At 37.8% G+C, this 17,508-nt stretch overlaps 1 protein-coding gene across 1 annotated transcript; it reads right to left on the bottom strand.

The window, feature by feature from the left end:
- Positions 1-1,796: 1,796 nt before the first annotated feature.
- Positions 1,797-14,423, bottom strand: LOC149089898 (uncharacterized). Its single transcript, XM_089255961.1, has 3 exons — positions 13,972-14,423; positions 9,713-10,456; positions 1,797-3,228 (listed from the first exon to the last, which is right to left on the bottom strand). Exons 2-3 carry the CDS (start codon positions 10,450-10,452, stop codon positions 3,054-3,056), a joined length of 915 nt encoding a protein of 304 aa, XP_089112087.1. The 5' UTR covers positions 10,453-10,456; positions 13,972-14,423; the 3' UTR covers positions 1,797-3,053.
- Between the last annotated feature and the right edge of the window lie 3,085 nt (positions 14,424-17,508).

Below are 17,508 nucleotides of genomic sequence, written 5' to 3'. Positions count from 1 at the left end.
TGCAATTTGGTAATTACACAAAGATAAGTTAGGCTCCGATATCAACTTTTTAGTCGCAATGGCGACCTGACGACTGGGATTTGTCCAGCCCTGAAATACAGTATTCTTATAATTGAAAGTGTAGTGTGTAATGTGAAAGTGTACTCTAAAAGTGAAAATAAATTACGTTTTCATTTTTTATTAATAAAGAAGCTAATCTTTCCAATGTATTCGATGAAATTATTTTCACTGATTTTTATTAAATTATGAGGCATTGTAAATATACGATATAATAATTATTTTTTCCACATATTCAGTGCAGTTGCACGATTCGATGAATAATATTCAACAGAAAAATACGCTGTTCAACGGATAGCATCGAGAGCAGGGCAAGATAACAGATTATCTCTACCCATGACCAGAGCGCGAGAGTACACATAAAAAACTCTTCATAACACTAATAAGGTGAAGATGTGCAACGCCAAGCAATCGCGTCATAACGAAGACGTCAAAGGTTGATATCATAGGACGTTGTGAGATGGATGGGAGAATATCTATATCAGTGGACTATGCCAGAGCAGTAGTTCTGAATATGTGCATCGCAGCTTCTACGGATATGTGTGTGTATGTGTCTCTCTAATCTTTGTCAAGGGCGCCATTGATGACAGCTGACGACATTGATGAGTATCTGTTCGGTGCTTTGAAGTTTTCTAGACTAATATTATTTGTTATTAAACTATTCTGGGGAGCCACGGGAAAATTTTGTCGTGGATGAAGGAGCCACGGGTGGTAAAAGTTCGAGAACCAGAACATTATAGTGATGCTCATCCAGATATACAGAGTCCGCTCCTAATTATTAGTTTTATAAAGAAGGTGGTGACTTGTACTTCTTCTATTCTTCTTTCTAGATTGTATCATTTTACTTATTGAATTATTTTATCTGGCACCTATCATTCTCTGAAACGAAATTAAGGGTTTGGCTCCACTTCAACGCACTCATTGTTATATTCGTCAATCTGAGCAGGCACAGAGGTCTAGGCCTCCCAAGCGGAATTAATCTATCTTCATTTGACAAGGCCTGTAGGACTTTAGATTCAGATAAGACCACATCACGAAAGAAACGGTTCTTGATCTCCGTTCTTGGAGAGCAACCTACCAGAGCCGTCTCAACAGCACCAGGAGTGACCAGGTCAAGTGATGTCCTGGGGGCCCCCCACCTACCTCAGAGTACTCACTTACTCATTCAAATACTTTGAAAAATTATGGTTCCAAATATCTCATTATTACGAGGCCGTGCACTGATGAGCCCATGCACTGCTCTGCAACTCACAAAGCTGAATTAACATTACATACCTAGTCCCTTAACGTACACTCGGCTCTGTGTAGATGGAAGTCTCAACATTCTCTCCCTTCCTTCGACACTTCATTGATCAACCCTATAAACGAAAAAAAATTGTTTTTTTTTCCTTACCTCAACAACAACTTTTTTCCATTACTCCTTCGCTATGGTGTGACGAGTAAGGAAATAGTATTACAAACATAGGGAAAAGGTAGCTGTGGAAGAGAAAGAAAGAATGGAAAACCTGTTCCCTTTCATCTTTTTTGTTTCGTTTCCTATATGTTAACGATGATGCCACTTTTTGAGATTTATCTCTACTAGTGCAACTGCATATAGTCAAGATTTGTTGCCAAAAGCCTGTACGTAAAAGTTGTTAAGGAAGTTGAAGGGCAAAATGAAGAGTTGTATAAAATCTATATAATCGTATATACAACTAAACAAATAACAGTGAATTGATGAATTGAAAGAATGACAGCAATTCAATTGTTTTCGATTTTTATTTCGTATCGTAACAAACACTTACACAACAAAACTATGTACATGAAAGTCTGGAAATAAACCAGAAATGTCATTTGTGAAAAACAAATTAACATGGGCACGAATGCTCACTCGTATAAATTAAAAACAACAAATGCACAGACAAATAGTTCGAAAAGTAAACAAACAATCTCCATATTAAATGTAATACCATTCGAAATTAAATAAATAAAGTCAAGATATGAGTTTTGAAATGAAAGTCAATGACGTCACAGACGGTGATACCGACCGACTGATTAAATAATTACACAACTGTGTCAAAGAAGATCGATTCGTGATGTGTATATAATATTTGCTATTTCTGGATATCGAGTGCCATGGAATTCTTTGGCTCAATATTTTTTTTTTCGGAGGAAAATAAGTAACCCGGATGAGAATAAGAAAAGCACTTGAAGAAATTCCAAAAAAATATATATTCCGTATTCCCCCGCATTAGCCGGCATGCCACCGAACTCAAGGGAAACCGGATTTTTTGAATTTCGGGGTTCTGGTCCGTTCCCGGCATGTGGGGGAAAATCGAGGTTTAATAAGGATCAGAGTATGAATTCAGCCAATTCTCAATGGATTTTATAATAAAGATATTTAAAATTTTTTCAGAATCAGTGATTGGAATTTTCAGGATAGTCTCCCTCGATTTTTCCCGGCATGCCGACCAGTGCGGGGGAATATGGTAGTGAAGTTGATTCTAAAATTTTGTCGTTTCTATTGACTTCTGTACAGCATAAGTATCCAGTGAAGTGTTAGGGGTACGAACATAGTGCATGCTGATTTACGATTCTGCCGGTGCTGGTTGGCTAAAAAACCTGATTTTCAAGTTTTTTAACCAATCCGTAGCGGCACCGACTCGCAGAATCGGAAACCCGCGTACACTATGCTCACATACAGCGTACCCTTAGGCTGGAATAGGAATATAGGACTCATCTCGACTTAAAGGAAAATGAGTGGGAAACCATAACAAAGGGAGAGAACGAACAGTGCGTTTAGGAGGAAGTATAAATAATGCTTGTGTTACAAATACCCCGAGTGTTATCACTAAAAATCAGTAGATCGCCAAATTGACTCTGACGTGACAGATCCAGACCGTGGCAGGTGAATAATGGGCTTACCACAAAACGACATTTTCTTCAGTTCGAGATATAAAATTGACGCGCGATGACAAAGACATCAAAGATGATGATCATTTTGAAAAAGGTGACCGTCAGAGTGAGGTCTTATCTTTTTTGATGCTTGCTCTGGACATTGCTGCTGGGCACTTGTGGTAAACCATGTCGCAGTTTTTCTGCTGTAGCCCTAGCCGGGCGGCCTTCAAGAAATCTTTCAGCACGGACTTCGTATTGGATCGGAACCTGGAACGTTCCAGACGAGCTTCGATCCTGTAAGAGAGAAGAAAATAAGTTATTATAAATAAAAAAAATTTTGTGAGAGGCATTTCAAGTCATTGTTAAACTGAACCAAAGGTGCTCAACTTTTTGAAGAGTGCTGGCTACTTCAACGGTTTGGAAACATGTCACGGGCCACTTTATTGGTTTGTAGAGGGTGTTGCAAACCACTCAAATCATACATGCTCAACCACATGGCCGGGGCAAATCTGGCCCTTGAAGTCATCTGATGTGGCCTGTGACCTCAAACCTAATCTTGTCAACTACGGTAGATCCTACTTATGATGATTATGAAGAACGCCGTCATGAAAAGACGTTATAAGCGGGAAAATGCTTTAACGAGAAATCTTGATGAGTATTAGTAAGATATGGGACCACGAAAAAGAATCGTATTAAGCAGCAAAGGTTATATGTGGGAAAGTTATAAGCGAGATCCACACTGTGTAAATCATTGTTCATAAAATTAATAGGGCTGGGCTCCGATTAATCGATTAATCGGGTCGGTTAATCGAACAATTCTTAATCGGGGTTAAAAACTAGTTGAGTTAATCAAGCCGATCAATTAAAATTTTTATTAAAAGTTCGTGAATTGACTTGATTTGTTTTTCTTGAAAAACCAATTAGTTGTCTTATAAATCATGTTTTATGCGGAAATATTATTTCCGCATATATATGCGATAAAATATATTTTTATAGCATCTATATTAATATTATTTGGTCACAAAAATATTCATATATTCGATTAAAAAATTTTGATTAAACAGTTAAAAATTTTAATCAATTCCCAGCCATAAAAATTAATAATTGTTTATTTAAACAGTTGTTATCTTTACTCAAGTCATTCACCGCCAATGTCCCCATATCTCTCTTAAATGACCAGCTTCAAATTCCCAGTTCGCTTGAATCACCTTATCCGCAGCACATTTTCATCTCACTTAAGTCTCACTCGCGACACATTTTCCCAAATCATTTAAGGAACCCGCGACACATTTTCTCAGACAGTTTAGTGACCCGCTTCAAACTGGTAAATCACTCAAGTCACCCATATCACATTTCCAGGTTACTTCACCAGGTTACCACCCCGACACATTTTTCAGAACACGAAAAATGAACTAGGTGGCACATTTAAAGACAACTTAAGTGACCCGCGACAGAGTTCCACATCACTCAAACGGCCGACGTCACATTTCCACATTACTTAAGTGGCCCTCAGCACTTTCACAGATCACTTTAGTGACCTGCAGCACAGTTCCAGGCCACTTGAGTGCCTCGCAGCACAATTCAAAAGCAATTAAGCTGTCCACGGCATATGTCTTGAGTACTTAAGTGTCCCGCGACACGTTCTGTGATCTGGAACTGCCATGTATCACTCAAGAGATCTCTAAACGTGCAGCGGGCTGCTTGAGTGATCTGAAACCTGCACCGCCGATTACTAAAGTGATCTTAAAATGTGACACGAGTCACTTGAATGATCTGGAACTGAGGTCGCTGGAAATGATCTGAAACTGGCATTCACAGCGAAAGGCTGCAATGTGGATGAGCGCTGTGTTTAACCAAACAATGATTTAGTTCATTTTTACAAAATTCGGTTTGAGCTCGCGGGCCACATAAAACGACTCCGAGGGCCACATTTGGTCAGCGGGTCATGAGTTGAGCATGTGTGAGCTTAAATGATCGATAAAGATCTGAAGTTAGTCTATATTTCAGATCGTTACTTTTAGATAAATCATCGTTAAAAATTAATCGATTACAGATGGTTATTTCAGTTATCGTTAAAAATTGTATATTATTATTTATGTAATTATAGAGTTATAATAAATTTATTTTTCATCATTATTTCAGATAAATTACGATTAAAATTAGTTTGCCATCGATCATTATTGATTGAGAAAAATTAAAAGGAAGACCGTCTATACAGGGTGTCCTGTAAGTGCTAATGCGACCTTCATCTCATCAACCGTTCGTCATAGACGTATAGTTCCAATTTAAGAGCTGCTCAAAATGTGTTCAGAAATTACCCTATTTACCATTTATGCTGTCCTTTTCCCAACTTTTCAAAGAAGTTTTGAATTCGAATATCTCAGCGAATATTCCCGCTGTGCAGTCCAGTGGTTATGGAGATAGGCTCTGACTGTGAAGGTCTGGTTTCGAATCTCGGTTCGGGCATGGATATGTTTACTAAATCTAACTAATTCCCTGGATGGATCACGCTGATCCCTTGAGAATCACGTTATTATTAATATATATATATTCCGCTTAGAAACTTTAAATTTGTTTTGTTAATCTTATATATATATAGGAGAGACAGAGCAACAACTTTCTAATTAGAAGTTGGAGGACAACGGGATCGTATAAAGATTTAGTTTTTTCTTTTGTGAGTCATTGTTTTTTCACTCTCAAAACTGGTACAGGGTAATTTTGGAACGCCTGTTGAGCATTTTTTAAATTGCAATCATATCCCTACAACGAACAGTTGATAAGATGAAGGCCGCGCTAGCACTTACAGGACACCCTGTATATACAAAGGTGTTCTGTGAGTCCTAATTCGACCTTTATATCATCAACCACTCGTCGTACACGAGGTATGGTTTTAATTTAAAAAATGATCATGATGTGTTCAGAAATTATCCTGCACAGTTTTGAGAATGAAAGAAAATACAGTGTGCCACAAAATCTAAATTTTTATACGGCCTCCCTGTTATCTAACTTCCAATTACAAAGTTATTGCGCTGTCTCTTCTGAGGCCATTTAAAAACACCCATGTTTATAACTGGAATATTTGCTGAGATATTTGAGTTCAAAAATCGGAGAAAAGTTGTGTGTGTGTGTGGGGGGGGGGACTGCATTAATGAGGGAAAGGAGCGTTGATTGTTAGTTTATGTTAATACCATAGTTTTCCAAACTTTTTTATTCCATCGTCCCCTTCTTCAGAAATTTTGTTTCTCTCATCATCCCCCCCATCTAACTCAAACAAGCCCATAGAATCCTATGTTATAACCGTAGCTTTTATCGCCCCCCCCCGGGTCCTTTCCATCTCCCACCAGAGGGCGATATTGCCTACTTTGGGAGACACTGGTGTATGTTTTTTTTTTTTCCAAAGTCTTCTTCGATTTTTGAATTTAAACATCTCAGCGAATATTGTAGTTAAAAACATGGAATTTTCTTTATTGGCCTCAAAAGAGAGACTGGGCAACAACTTTCTAATTGGTAGTTAGAGAACCGTATAAAAATTTAGATTTTTTTTATTTTGTGACATGATGTATTCACTCTCAAAACTGGCACAGGGTAATTTTTGGACATTCTTTAAATTGAAACCATACCTCTACGACGAACGGTTTATTAGGTAAAAGCCGAATTAGGACTTACAGGACACCCTGTATGTATAATGTCATGTAATATCGTATAATGTGTGCAATTTTAGGGATAACGCATCACTAAATAGCTCTATCTATCTATGACCATCCATCAAATTTAGCGAATTTCTTGAATCAATGCTTGGATAATCCTTTGTCGGGATTATGCATAATATAAAAAAAGCATAGTATATCATCGTCGTCCCTCTATGCCAGATGCACGAATTTTGCAATGTCCTTGGAAAAAGAAGAACTTGGGAAATGACATTTCAATGTTTACTCTACACCTATGTTATTCTACGGAAATTATTTTCTTAAATTGTTTTGTAACGTGTTTCAGTACGAGATACACATTCGAGTTTCAGGCACAAATTAGATAGCAAAGTAAGGTATCCAACCAGCTTATAAAGAGAAGGGGAGGGGGGGGGGATTTGCGCATTCGTGCTTCTGGCATGCAGGGGACGGTATACAATTTTGTATTTTTTGTATTAACATGCAGGAGAAAGCAATTATTGAAATCGGCAGCCAGAAGTTTCACGTTTCTAAAACAATTAATTGTCACTTTTTGTGTTTAATTTGAAACATCCCAAAATTCTCAAACATTCAAAAATTAATTGGTTCTGTAATTATGAAATTCACCCAATTTACTCTTTGCAATAGAAATTTTAATTGTGCTAACACTCATCTTCATTAAAACGATTAATTATAAAAATAACAATGAACTGTTATCACTTCTATCTGGGCGACAAAAGTGTTTAGTCCTCTAGGTCTTAAACTTTGTGCAGGAGTATTTGGATTTCTGAATGTATTCTTGGGTGGGTGGGGGGGTGGGGGGGAGAGGGTGGGGGGGGGGAGGGGCGTGCTCGAGTACGCACAGCAACCAAAGCTCTTACGCCTCCGATCACCAACATGTTCCGATCATGGAAGTTTCTTGAATTTAAACGAGACGAGTACTCTGGTGACCTGCAGGAAGATAGCAGTGGGGGGGGGGGGGGGGTAAAGTTGACATTCATCCTGTATATACGGGACTCGAACGAGTACTTAGGAGGAGGAGGGTGCGTTTTATTGTATATTCATTAATTTTATTGGGGGAGGGGGCTCTCCTCTGAGTGAAACCTCGCTACAACGATACTCGATATAATGGTAAATCCGTCTACAACGATATTTTTTCAAGTCTTGTTTGGAAATGTCCACACTCTAATGTAAAACTGCTACCTCTCGATACAACGACAATCCCAATACAACGTTTTTTTCCTGGGTCTGCAGAGTATTGTTGTATCGAAGTTTCACTGTGACATAATTGGAGAGAGGCTCGAATAGTCTGAGCAACATAGTTCCGGAACCTATGCTTTGGTTCTAATTTGAGATGGACTGAATGGACAATATGTTTCATTTCCATGTACCCTCCAAATATAAGGGGCAATTTAACCGCGTTCAATAAAAGGTTATTAAAATCAACTCAGGCTGAATATCACACTAAAATACTACATGCATTAGTGTAGTGAGAAATTATGAATGCAATATTGTGAAAACAGAATAAATTAATTTAGATTTCCATAGCCCATATATATCATGAAGAACGAGCAGATATTTTGTTTCAGAAAGACGGAACGGTGGTCATAATTTGGTGTATTTTTATATGAGCGTCGCGACATTTTTTTGTAAAGGTAGAGTGAAGACAACTCCTACTAGGAAATGGACTTTCCCTGGGTAGTCGCTCGTGATATGTGCTGGTCGTCGTCCAACAGATTTGCGTCTGCGCAATGTTTGCGAGTAACGAAGAGCAATGTTATGTAGCAATGTTTTTCGTAGCAAAAGGAGTTGCAGTTCACGAAATGTGCACCGTTTAATGGAGGCAGTGTACGGAGAACATGCACTGTCATTGACTCGTATGCAGAACTGGCACAAGCGTTTCGCGAGGGATTGGAATCTGTGAACGATGATACGCGACCTTGTCAAGTTCACCTCGTTAACACGGATGCTTCGGTGAAAGAAATCGACCAGATAATCAGCTTGAACAGACGGCTTACCATAAGGAAGATCAGCGAGAGGGTGAGAGTGAGTTTCGGTTCCGTTCGTGCTATCATTACAGAGAAACTCCACTACAGGAAAGTGATTGCACAGTGAAAACGCTTGTGCTAATCCTGCACACGAGTCAATGGCAGTTCGTATTTGCATTACGCTGTCTTCGTTCGCCGATGCAGTTCGTGAACTGCAACTCCTTCCGCCACTAAAGAAAGAATAACACCACGTTGGTCTTCTTTACTCGCAAACATAAATGAAAAAAAACAAACCATAGCCTACCGGACGATACTGTTGACCGACCGCCAGCACATATCACGTGCTTCCGAGTGACTGCCTAAGCCACGTTCATTCTCCAGTAGTGGTTGCCATCCTTACATCCGATCTATCTCTACACTAAAGTGTCGCCACCCTCGTGCAAAAATAAACCCGGAAATTATAACCAATATTCCGTTTTCATTTGATTAACCCTCATATGATGATAAGCCTATTGATAAAACTCAATTTTTTAAATAGACGTGTGACTGATTATACTTATGCTCGTATTTAAGCACCTTTCTTTCAAATTATTACCGAGTGAGTTGTGCAGGAAGTGTGAGTGTGCCTAACAGTCTGAGGGGTATATATATAGTGTTGTGTCTGATTTTTCAGTGCTGCCATCTGTACTTCAGAAGTGAAGGGAGTGAATATTTGTACCGTTGTAGGCCTGTTGATCTCTGCAAAGAGACTTTTTAACGGGGAGATCGGCTCGCATTTGCGCCAAGTTGGGAACCACAGAAAGCCAACCATGGCAGTGGCGACAGTGGGGTTCGAACCAGGATACTCGCGATGCGAGTCCATCACTATGACGGTCACCATTCGACCATCACAGCGGCATATTTAAGCACCTGCACTGTGTAGCTGCACTGGTTCGATTAAAAAATAAAATAGGTGCTGTGTTTGAACTTCTTAAAAATTAAGTTGAGCATGAAGGCGAAAAATATTTGACTGAACACGGGTACGTTAGAGACTCCCCTCCCCCCTAAATGCTGAACTGATGAAATCTAGAAGGGCTTTTAAATGTAAAGCTACGAAAAGTGAAATGCTTATAATATTTTCCTTACCCGAATGCCTGAATGAGCTTTTCCGTGAAGGATCCGACACTCGGACTGAGGCCTCTCTTGTGGACTTCACACACCAGCAGTCGTTGGCAATCCGGAACAGTTAGGTCATACAAGTCGAACACCTTCTCTAACTTGACCAGTGCCTTCAAGAAATTATGGAAGGAATTCGAAGTCTCCTCCGTCGACCGCTTCTGTAAGAACAGTGTTGTTGCGGCAGCTGAAGAGGCCGGTCCTTGTCCAGCAGCGTTGCCCAGTAGCTGTCCAAGTGGTCCTAGTCCGCCTGGTCGTAGACCACCACGAAGGGGTCTCAGTCCTGACCCAGCCGCAGCTCCGCCCCCGAATGGTCTCAATCCTCCCATTCCTGTTCCTACACCGAACGGCGCAAGAATTCCAAGAGCTCCCATGCTTCCAAGGCCGGCACCGCCGCCGATACCACCTTGGTTAGCGAGACCGGCGGCAGCACCACCGGCACCTCCAGCTCCTCCTCCAACCAGCTGACGTATTAAAAGTAACGGAATGAGCGGGATGCCCATCATACCAAGAAATCGCATCATTGGTCGGAAGCCTGTAAGGCTGAATATCCGTCTAACAGAAAGATCTGTTTTATCGGTCTTGGAATGAGCCCGACCGGTGGCTTCAAGATCTTTAGACTGGATTGATTCCTCGGAAGATACCGTCTGGCAAAGCCAAACCATGAAGAGGACGAGTAGCAATAAGATGGTTCTCGTGCTGATTCTCATTTTCCTGAGAGAGAGAGAGAGAAAAAAATGGATAAGATTTATTTTCATAAGACATGCACGTATGCATTGCACAGATCTAACAACGGGGTTAACATTAGCCTAAATACTATGGTGAAGTCCTGATGTCTTTCAATATTATACAGTCGGTCCCACTTTATCGGATATCACCGATTCCTTACATCGATCAATGATTGCAATATCTCCGATTAAGCGGGGTATCCGATTATGCGAGAAACAATACAATGTTGGTATAGTTTGTACAGTGAAAGATTTTCGAATAAATCAGACATCAAAAATGAAATGAAAATTATATTTATAATCAATGATCACAATATACCAAAGCTGCATTAAGAGTCTTTCAAGCGGCTTTGCAATATACCTAAGATTTTTACTTTTTATTAGCAAAGTCAGCGTCCTCTATTAGCTCAACAGAGAAAAAAAATAAAATAATGAAATGTATGTATTGAAAATGTACTTGAATACCTGGAAGATCAGTATCTATTGAAATGTTTTTTTTAAATTTCAATTCATTTATTCAATAAAAACATTGTGTGTATAGTAGTTGATTTGTATTAACAGTTAAGCGTAACATTTAATAAAACGGTGTAAAATTGTGAAATCTTATTGTGTGTAAAACATTTGTCTCTACTGGGGATATTTTGTTTCCTAACCGATTAGGCGGGGAGGGGGGCCCTACTGTCCCTCCCCGTAACACCTTCAAAAAAGTGCTTTCACTTCTATTTTGGGCATAGACGATCATAAAACAAACATGAACCCGATTACATGAAATATTATAAATTTCTTAAAAATCACGGACCCTACAACAAAAAGTGTCAGTTTAAGATTAGAGTATGGACATTTCGAAACAAGACTTGAAAAAATATCGTTGCCGAGAGAGAGAGAGTTGTGATTTAAATATTATCGTTATATAAGAGTATCGTTGTATGAAGAGGTTTCACGGTATATACAATTCTAATTAATAACAACATAAAATTCAAATTTTACAATTTTGAATTTTTTTTTTCACATATGGGAAAAAAGATCAATGTTAACTATGCACACTGTATATACGTAATAGGGTTATGTTTTTGGAAAAACAGAGATGTACATTTTATGTAACAATATTTTAATATTTTTAACTATTTTTAAATCATAATATATTAAACTACTTTTCAATCCCGAAGTTTAATATATTATAATTTAAAAATAGTTAAAAATATTTAAATATTGCTTTTTTTAGTATTTATAATATAGAAATTTCGTTCGTGGTGGGAGGACCACTTTCATTTCGGGGAGGGGAACCACGGTGATAGAACAATAGATTTGGCCATCTTTTTCCCTTTTTTCTATCATTTTCTCACATTTCGAGTGGGGCGAACCAGATTCCCAAGTCCCACCTCCTCGCTAGAGCCTTGTGTGTAGTTATTAAAATATAAAAATTTGCTTTTTATACGGACACCCTGCGTTCAAAAACCCAATTACAAAGTTTTCCCAGTCTCGCCTGAGGCCAACAAAAAAATCCACGTTTTTAAGTGCAATATTCACTTAGATATTTGAATTCAAAAATTGGAGAAAAGTCAGAAAGGAGGGGACAAAAAACATAAACTAATGGACAACGCTTTTTTCCCTCGTTTATGCTGTCCCCCCCCCCCATCTTTTCTCCTTTGTTTGAATTCAAATATCTCAGTGAATATTGCATTTAAAAACGTGGTATTTTTCTTTCTTGGCCTAACAAAAGACGGCAACAACTTCCTAATTGGATTTTTGAAAACAGGGTGTCCGTATAAAAAGCTAATTTTTATATTTCAATAACCATACAACCCCTTGCAACATGAATGGCGTATCTGAGTTCTTGTTATTTGGGTACTTTTTCCTAACTGGAAGTATACCTCTAGTATAAACAGTTCACCAGTAATTTGTGGTGCGAGAAATTAGCTATGTGCACCCTGTATATTTTTTTATTTTACCAGTATATATATACTAGTAATTTTACAATTCTGAATTTTTTTTTTCCACATGTGGGATTCAAAAGCAAAATTTGAAATATTGTAATTTAAAAATAGCTAAAAATATGCCAAAAATATTTTTATGTAACATTAAAAATAATAATTTAAAAAAATTTGCACTATCAATTTGTAATATTGTTATGTAAAATAATAAAATATTGTTAAATTAAAATATATATATACTGTATATATCACTCCTTTTCCAAAAGCTACGTCATATTACGTATATATATAAATACATTACCGGAAATTAAAAATGCAATACCTTGAACACATTGTGCTGTACAGTATGTTTTAAATTTTTACCAGACATGGAAACATGTGGATGAGAAAATTATCACAAAAGGAAATATGCTTCATTTCATGTTATGCAGAGGGCTCATTGCATAACAAATCGACCAAAAAAAGAAACGAAAGTCAATTGCATGACATGACCGACTTGGATTTTCTTCAGATTCAGTATAAGTACAGGTACTGTCGAAGTGTGAAAGATTTTCAAGAACTTGCTCCACGTAATTTTGGAGGGACGAAAAAAATGGTTTTTTTTTGACAAAAACAAAACCATTGAAAAAACAATTAGTTTGTTTTTTGTCGGAAAATTTAAATTCACGTAGCTCCACAAATACGTGGAGCAAGTCGTTGAAAACTTTAGGTATATTTTCGACAGTACCTTTACGTGTACCGAAATTCAAGAAAATCCGATTCGGTCATGTCATGCAACTGACTTTCGATGGTTTTTGGTCGATTTGTTATGCAAGGAGCCCTATGTATGACATGGAATAAAGCATATTTCCTTCTGATTTTGTGATAACTTTCTCATCTACGTGTTCCCATGTCTGGTAAAAATTTCCAAACTTACAGCGCAACGCTTTCAAGGTGTTACATTTTTTGTAATATATGTATAATATATAAATAATATTTAATATACTAATAAAATTAATCATAATAATTTTGTTAAAAAAACAAAGCGTATTTCCTTCTGATTTTACGCGACAATGTTCTCATCTACATATTTTCCATCTCGGACAAAAATTTCAAACATATAGCGCAAGGCGTTCAAGACGTTGCAATTTTAATTTCTGGTAGTGTGAAAACCAAGAATAGTAGAAAAAGATTAAACTTTTCTATTCATAATTCAGAATTTTCATATTTATATATTATATATATATATATATATATATATAGATATATATGTATAAACATAATAGTTTGTTACGGAATGAGTCCTCTGTATAAAACATGAAATACAGCATATATATTTCATTCTAATTTCGTGATCACTTTCTCATCTACACATTTATTATCTCAGACAAAAATGTCAAACATTGTAGCGCATTTTTAATTTCGGGTATTGTAAAAACGCAGAGTACTACTACTACTAAACCACACATGCACCTCGTCCATATTCCTAAACACAGAATACTGGAAAAAGTTTAAGCTCTTCAATGTCTTATTCATAATTTTAAAACTTTCATAATCTTAGTAAAATCCAAAAATTATCATTTCAACTAACCTTTGCTTTCGATATTCCACGGAAATTGGCTTAAAAACTGAAAGCGCGGAAAAACTAAACACAGCTTTTATTTTTGAAAATATTCTTCCTGGATGGTAGAGAGAAGAGGACTACCTACGTTCGTTGGTGAAAGATCGCGAAGTGAATGATCTCTATAATCCTGCTTATCCTGTCTTTAAATATGGAGCCACCGGCAATGAAATTCCACTCGCGCGCTGCTGTTGTTGTTGTTATTGCTTATTATTTCTTTTTTCTTTAGCGGCCACTCGGTCATCCGATGTCTTCTCAACATCCCTATATACATTCCCGAAACTCATATCTCTTCTTTCTTTCATATATTTGGGTCTGGGTTCTTCAAGAATTTCGCCTCGAGCCAATGGATGCGGTACCAAAAAAAAAAAAAAAGGTAATGTGATAACGGTAGCTTTTCTTTTCTGGTCAGGTGCTGTAATGATGAGACCGGTTGCTGTGCGTGAATTTTATTATTTTTTTGTCATATTTCTTCTCCCAACTCTTAAAATAGTTGCCCGACTGCATGTCTCGGTGTGTATGTTTACTATCATCACCTACGGAACTAAAAAAATTAAAAAAAATAAATAAATAAGAAATTTATTAGTTTGCTCTACTCGTGGTTACGTCATACTGACCGTTTTACCAGGAGAAAATGTTAGTGAGTTGTAGGACCAGTTCAGTTTTTTTTTTATTACTATTGTTATTCTATAAGAAGGGTTAGCGGGTTGACCGATGGAATTTTTCCGAGTTGCAGAATGTAGTTAAATAGATTTTTGGGATATGTAACTAATAATATTAATGTGACACAAATTCCCGCGTGTTTACAACACGTTTATATTGAATGAACTGATGTTGTTTTACGATCAAATTTTTTTAAATTGATTCTTCCGTTGTAATGGAGTAATAAGGAAGTGAGTCTGGTTGGCTTTTCAGTAACTTGTCAACTGCTTCGTTAAGAAGAAATATCATACAGTTGAAGCTCATTATAACGACCCTCCCCCCCCCTTGTTCCATGCAACATGGACGTTATATTGGGAGGTCGTTATATCGAACGTTTAACAATTATAAAGTTTAGCTTCTTCGGAAAATTGCATATTTTATTGACGTAAAAAAAATTCTTTCATTTTGTTATAATGCTGAAATGAAAATGTAGTCTGCTAGTAAAAGAAATTTTAATGCATAATTCAGTATGAACATTGTACTTAGGGAAATACTGTATATGACAAAAAAAACCTACATTTATTCTTCGCTACATGTAACAAAATACAGTAATATAAGTTTACTTGTCTGTATATTCTTCTATTGAGAAATTGCGCAATGCAATTTAGAATAAGATGGAAAATCAACCACATGGGAAGTGTCAGTGAGTCACCATGTAAGAAAATAAAAAAAATGGTAAGTAAAGTTTCCTGTGATGGCGCTAGTCAACCAACGGATTTTCCGCTTTATCTCTTTAACCCTTTGACTACGAATTTAAAAAAAATGACCTCAGCTTTCTGTGAAAACGAACAAAATAGGTAGTTCACGAACATAGGCGTACGCTGAATTTTCTCAAAAGTGGGGGGGGGGGGGGGTTTCAATTTTTTTTTCTTCTCAGGGGGGGGGGGTTTACGTTTTTTCCGGCAAAATAACACTATCGACTCGGCTTGGGGGGAGGGGTTAGAACACCAAACCCCACCCCTCTGCGTACGCCAATGGTCACGAGTGAGGCAGACATAGCATTTGGTTTTTTTTTGGGGGGGGGCATATATGTTCCATTGTTAGTGAAAGGGTTAATTTACCTATGTTTCATATCCTTTCTTCCTCCCAAGCATAAAAACTAAAAAGTTCAAACACAATAAACAACGGATTTCACCCATGTTTTTTAGCAAAATAACAACAGAAAAATTGTGGGGGCCGAGCTGAGTTCGGTAGGTAGTTGTAATGGTCGTTATATACATATAGGATTAAAAATTAAAAAAAATAACATTGCGGAAATAGAAAAATATTTTGGATCTGTTGCACTGGTCACATTATAACGGACTGTCGTTGTAACGGGCTTTGACTGTGCTATGATTATGGTCTAAGGGTCATACAAGATGCCTCTTCCAAATGATGAGGTGAATTTATACTCTAGGAGCTTTTGTAAATTCATAAATCCGTTCGCACATGAAATAAAGGTGTAGGTTTCAATATGACACCTTAAACCAAAGTTTCCCAAAGTGGGCAATATCGCCCCCCACCCCGGTGGTTATGGAATGGGTTCGGAGGTGATGAAAACCATGGCTATATAACATTGGATTCTATGGGTAGGCTTCAATTGGTGGGAAAGAGGGGGTGATGAGCAGGGAAAAAATGATTAACGGGGCGTGGAACAGAAAGTTTGGGAAACTCTGCCTTAAACAAAGTCATGACTATAATGTTATCATCGCATTAGATATTTTTTCTCCTGATTGATCAGGGGCCGTTTAAGTATTACGTCATCATCAATGGGGGGGGGGGGAGGGGTTTCCGATTTGCTGACTTTTGATGACAAGGGGGGAAGGTGGGGGTTTGGATAATGCTTACGTAATCAACCACCCCTTAAAAAGTCTCGCCACAGAGAGCAACAGTCCTACAACAATAAATCATTCAATCATAACACTTCACTCATAGTTAGAAAAACTAGTGGCAGATGGCAGCACTACACATAACAAGCATTACAGAGAAACAACAAAACTTCACGTCAGGTTTCACTACACGTACACGCACATTCCCGCATGTACCGATTTGTTGGGGGGTTCCGGGGGGGGGGGTGTGGGCGGGGCACATGTGCGGTGTAGTAGTAGTAGGTAGTGCCTCCAAAAAAATGGCTCGGGGATCCATGATGTTCTTAAGTCAGCCACCTCGTTGGGCAGTTTGCCTGTTGTGGCGTTGTATTTGTATTTGTATTATGAAAATATGAGTTAGGATTCGGGGGGGGGGGCAGAGCTGATGACGAAAGTTTGCTGACAAGGGGGGGGGTCAAAAATGGCTAAGAATGTGCTTACGTAATACTTGAACGGCCCCTCAGAGGAAGCCTTCACCATATTTAGCCCTTTGGTGCTTACTAAAATCATCAGAGCCAAGTAGTCTTTACGCCAGATGTGTGCAGGATGGGAATGTTGGAGCTGCTCAAAAGAAGATGAATCAAACGATTTATTGCAGACGTTTCAGAGAAAACAAATTCTGTATACTGTACATCGAATACTAGTATAGCAAGAATATATAAATGGTTCTCAATTTCACTTTAAACATATCAGAAACACGAAAGTTAGACAATGTTTGAATATGAATTTTTGTATTTTTATTTTATTTCATTTAAAGCATCATACTGTGTGTGGACGTAAAGTTATTTGTTTTATTCACAATCTTTCGATTGAGACAATTGAGTACAGACCGAGATTACGGCGCGGCGATAGTTTTAGTAATCTCCGTATGACTTCGGTAGGGGCAAATACGTTGTATGGTTTGAGTCTTTGGTAATACTCTTAGAAACAAGTGTAGCCTTACTAACCACAGAATTTC

This window comes from Pholcus phalangioides, unplaced genomic scaffold (assembly GCF_987345545.1).
Source record: "Pholcus phalangioides strain wild (caught in Gottingen) unplaced genomic scaffold, Ppha-v1.0 ptg000001l_1, whole genome shotgun sequence".
Lineage (NCBI taxonomy): Eukaryota > Metazoa > Arthropoda > Arachnida > Araneae > Pholcidae > Pholcus > Pholcus phalangioides.
The sequence above is the reverse complement of the archived record's forward strand: the minus strand, read 5'-3'. Positions and strand labels throughout refer to the sequence as shown.

Coding starts and splice junctions, on each gene's coding strand:
- LOC149089898 (XM_089255961.1), bottom strand. CDS start 10,452: ATGAGAATCAGCACGAGAACCATCTTATTGCTACTCGTCCTCTTCATG. Junction 3,229..9,712: donor AAGCTCATTCAGGCATTCGG/GTAAGGAAAATA, acceptor TCTCTCTTACAG/GATCGAAGCTCGTCTGGAAC.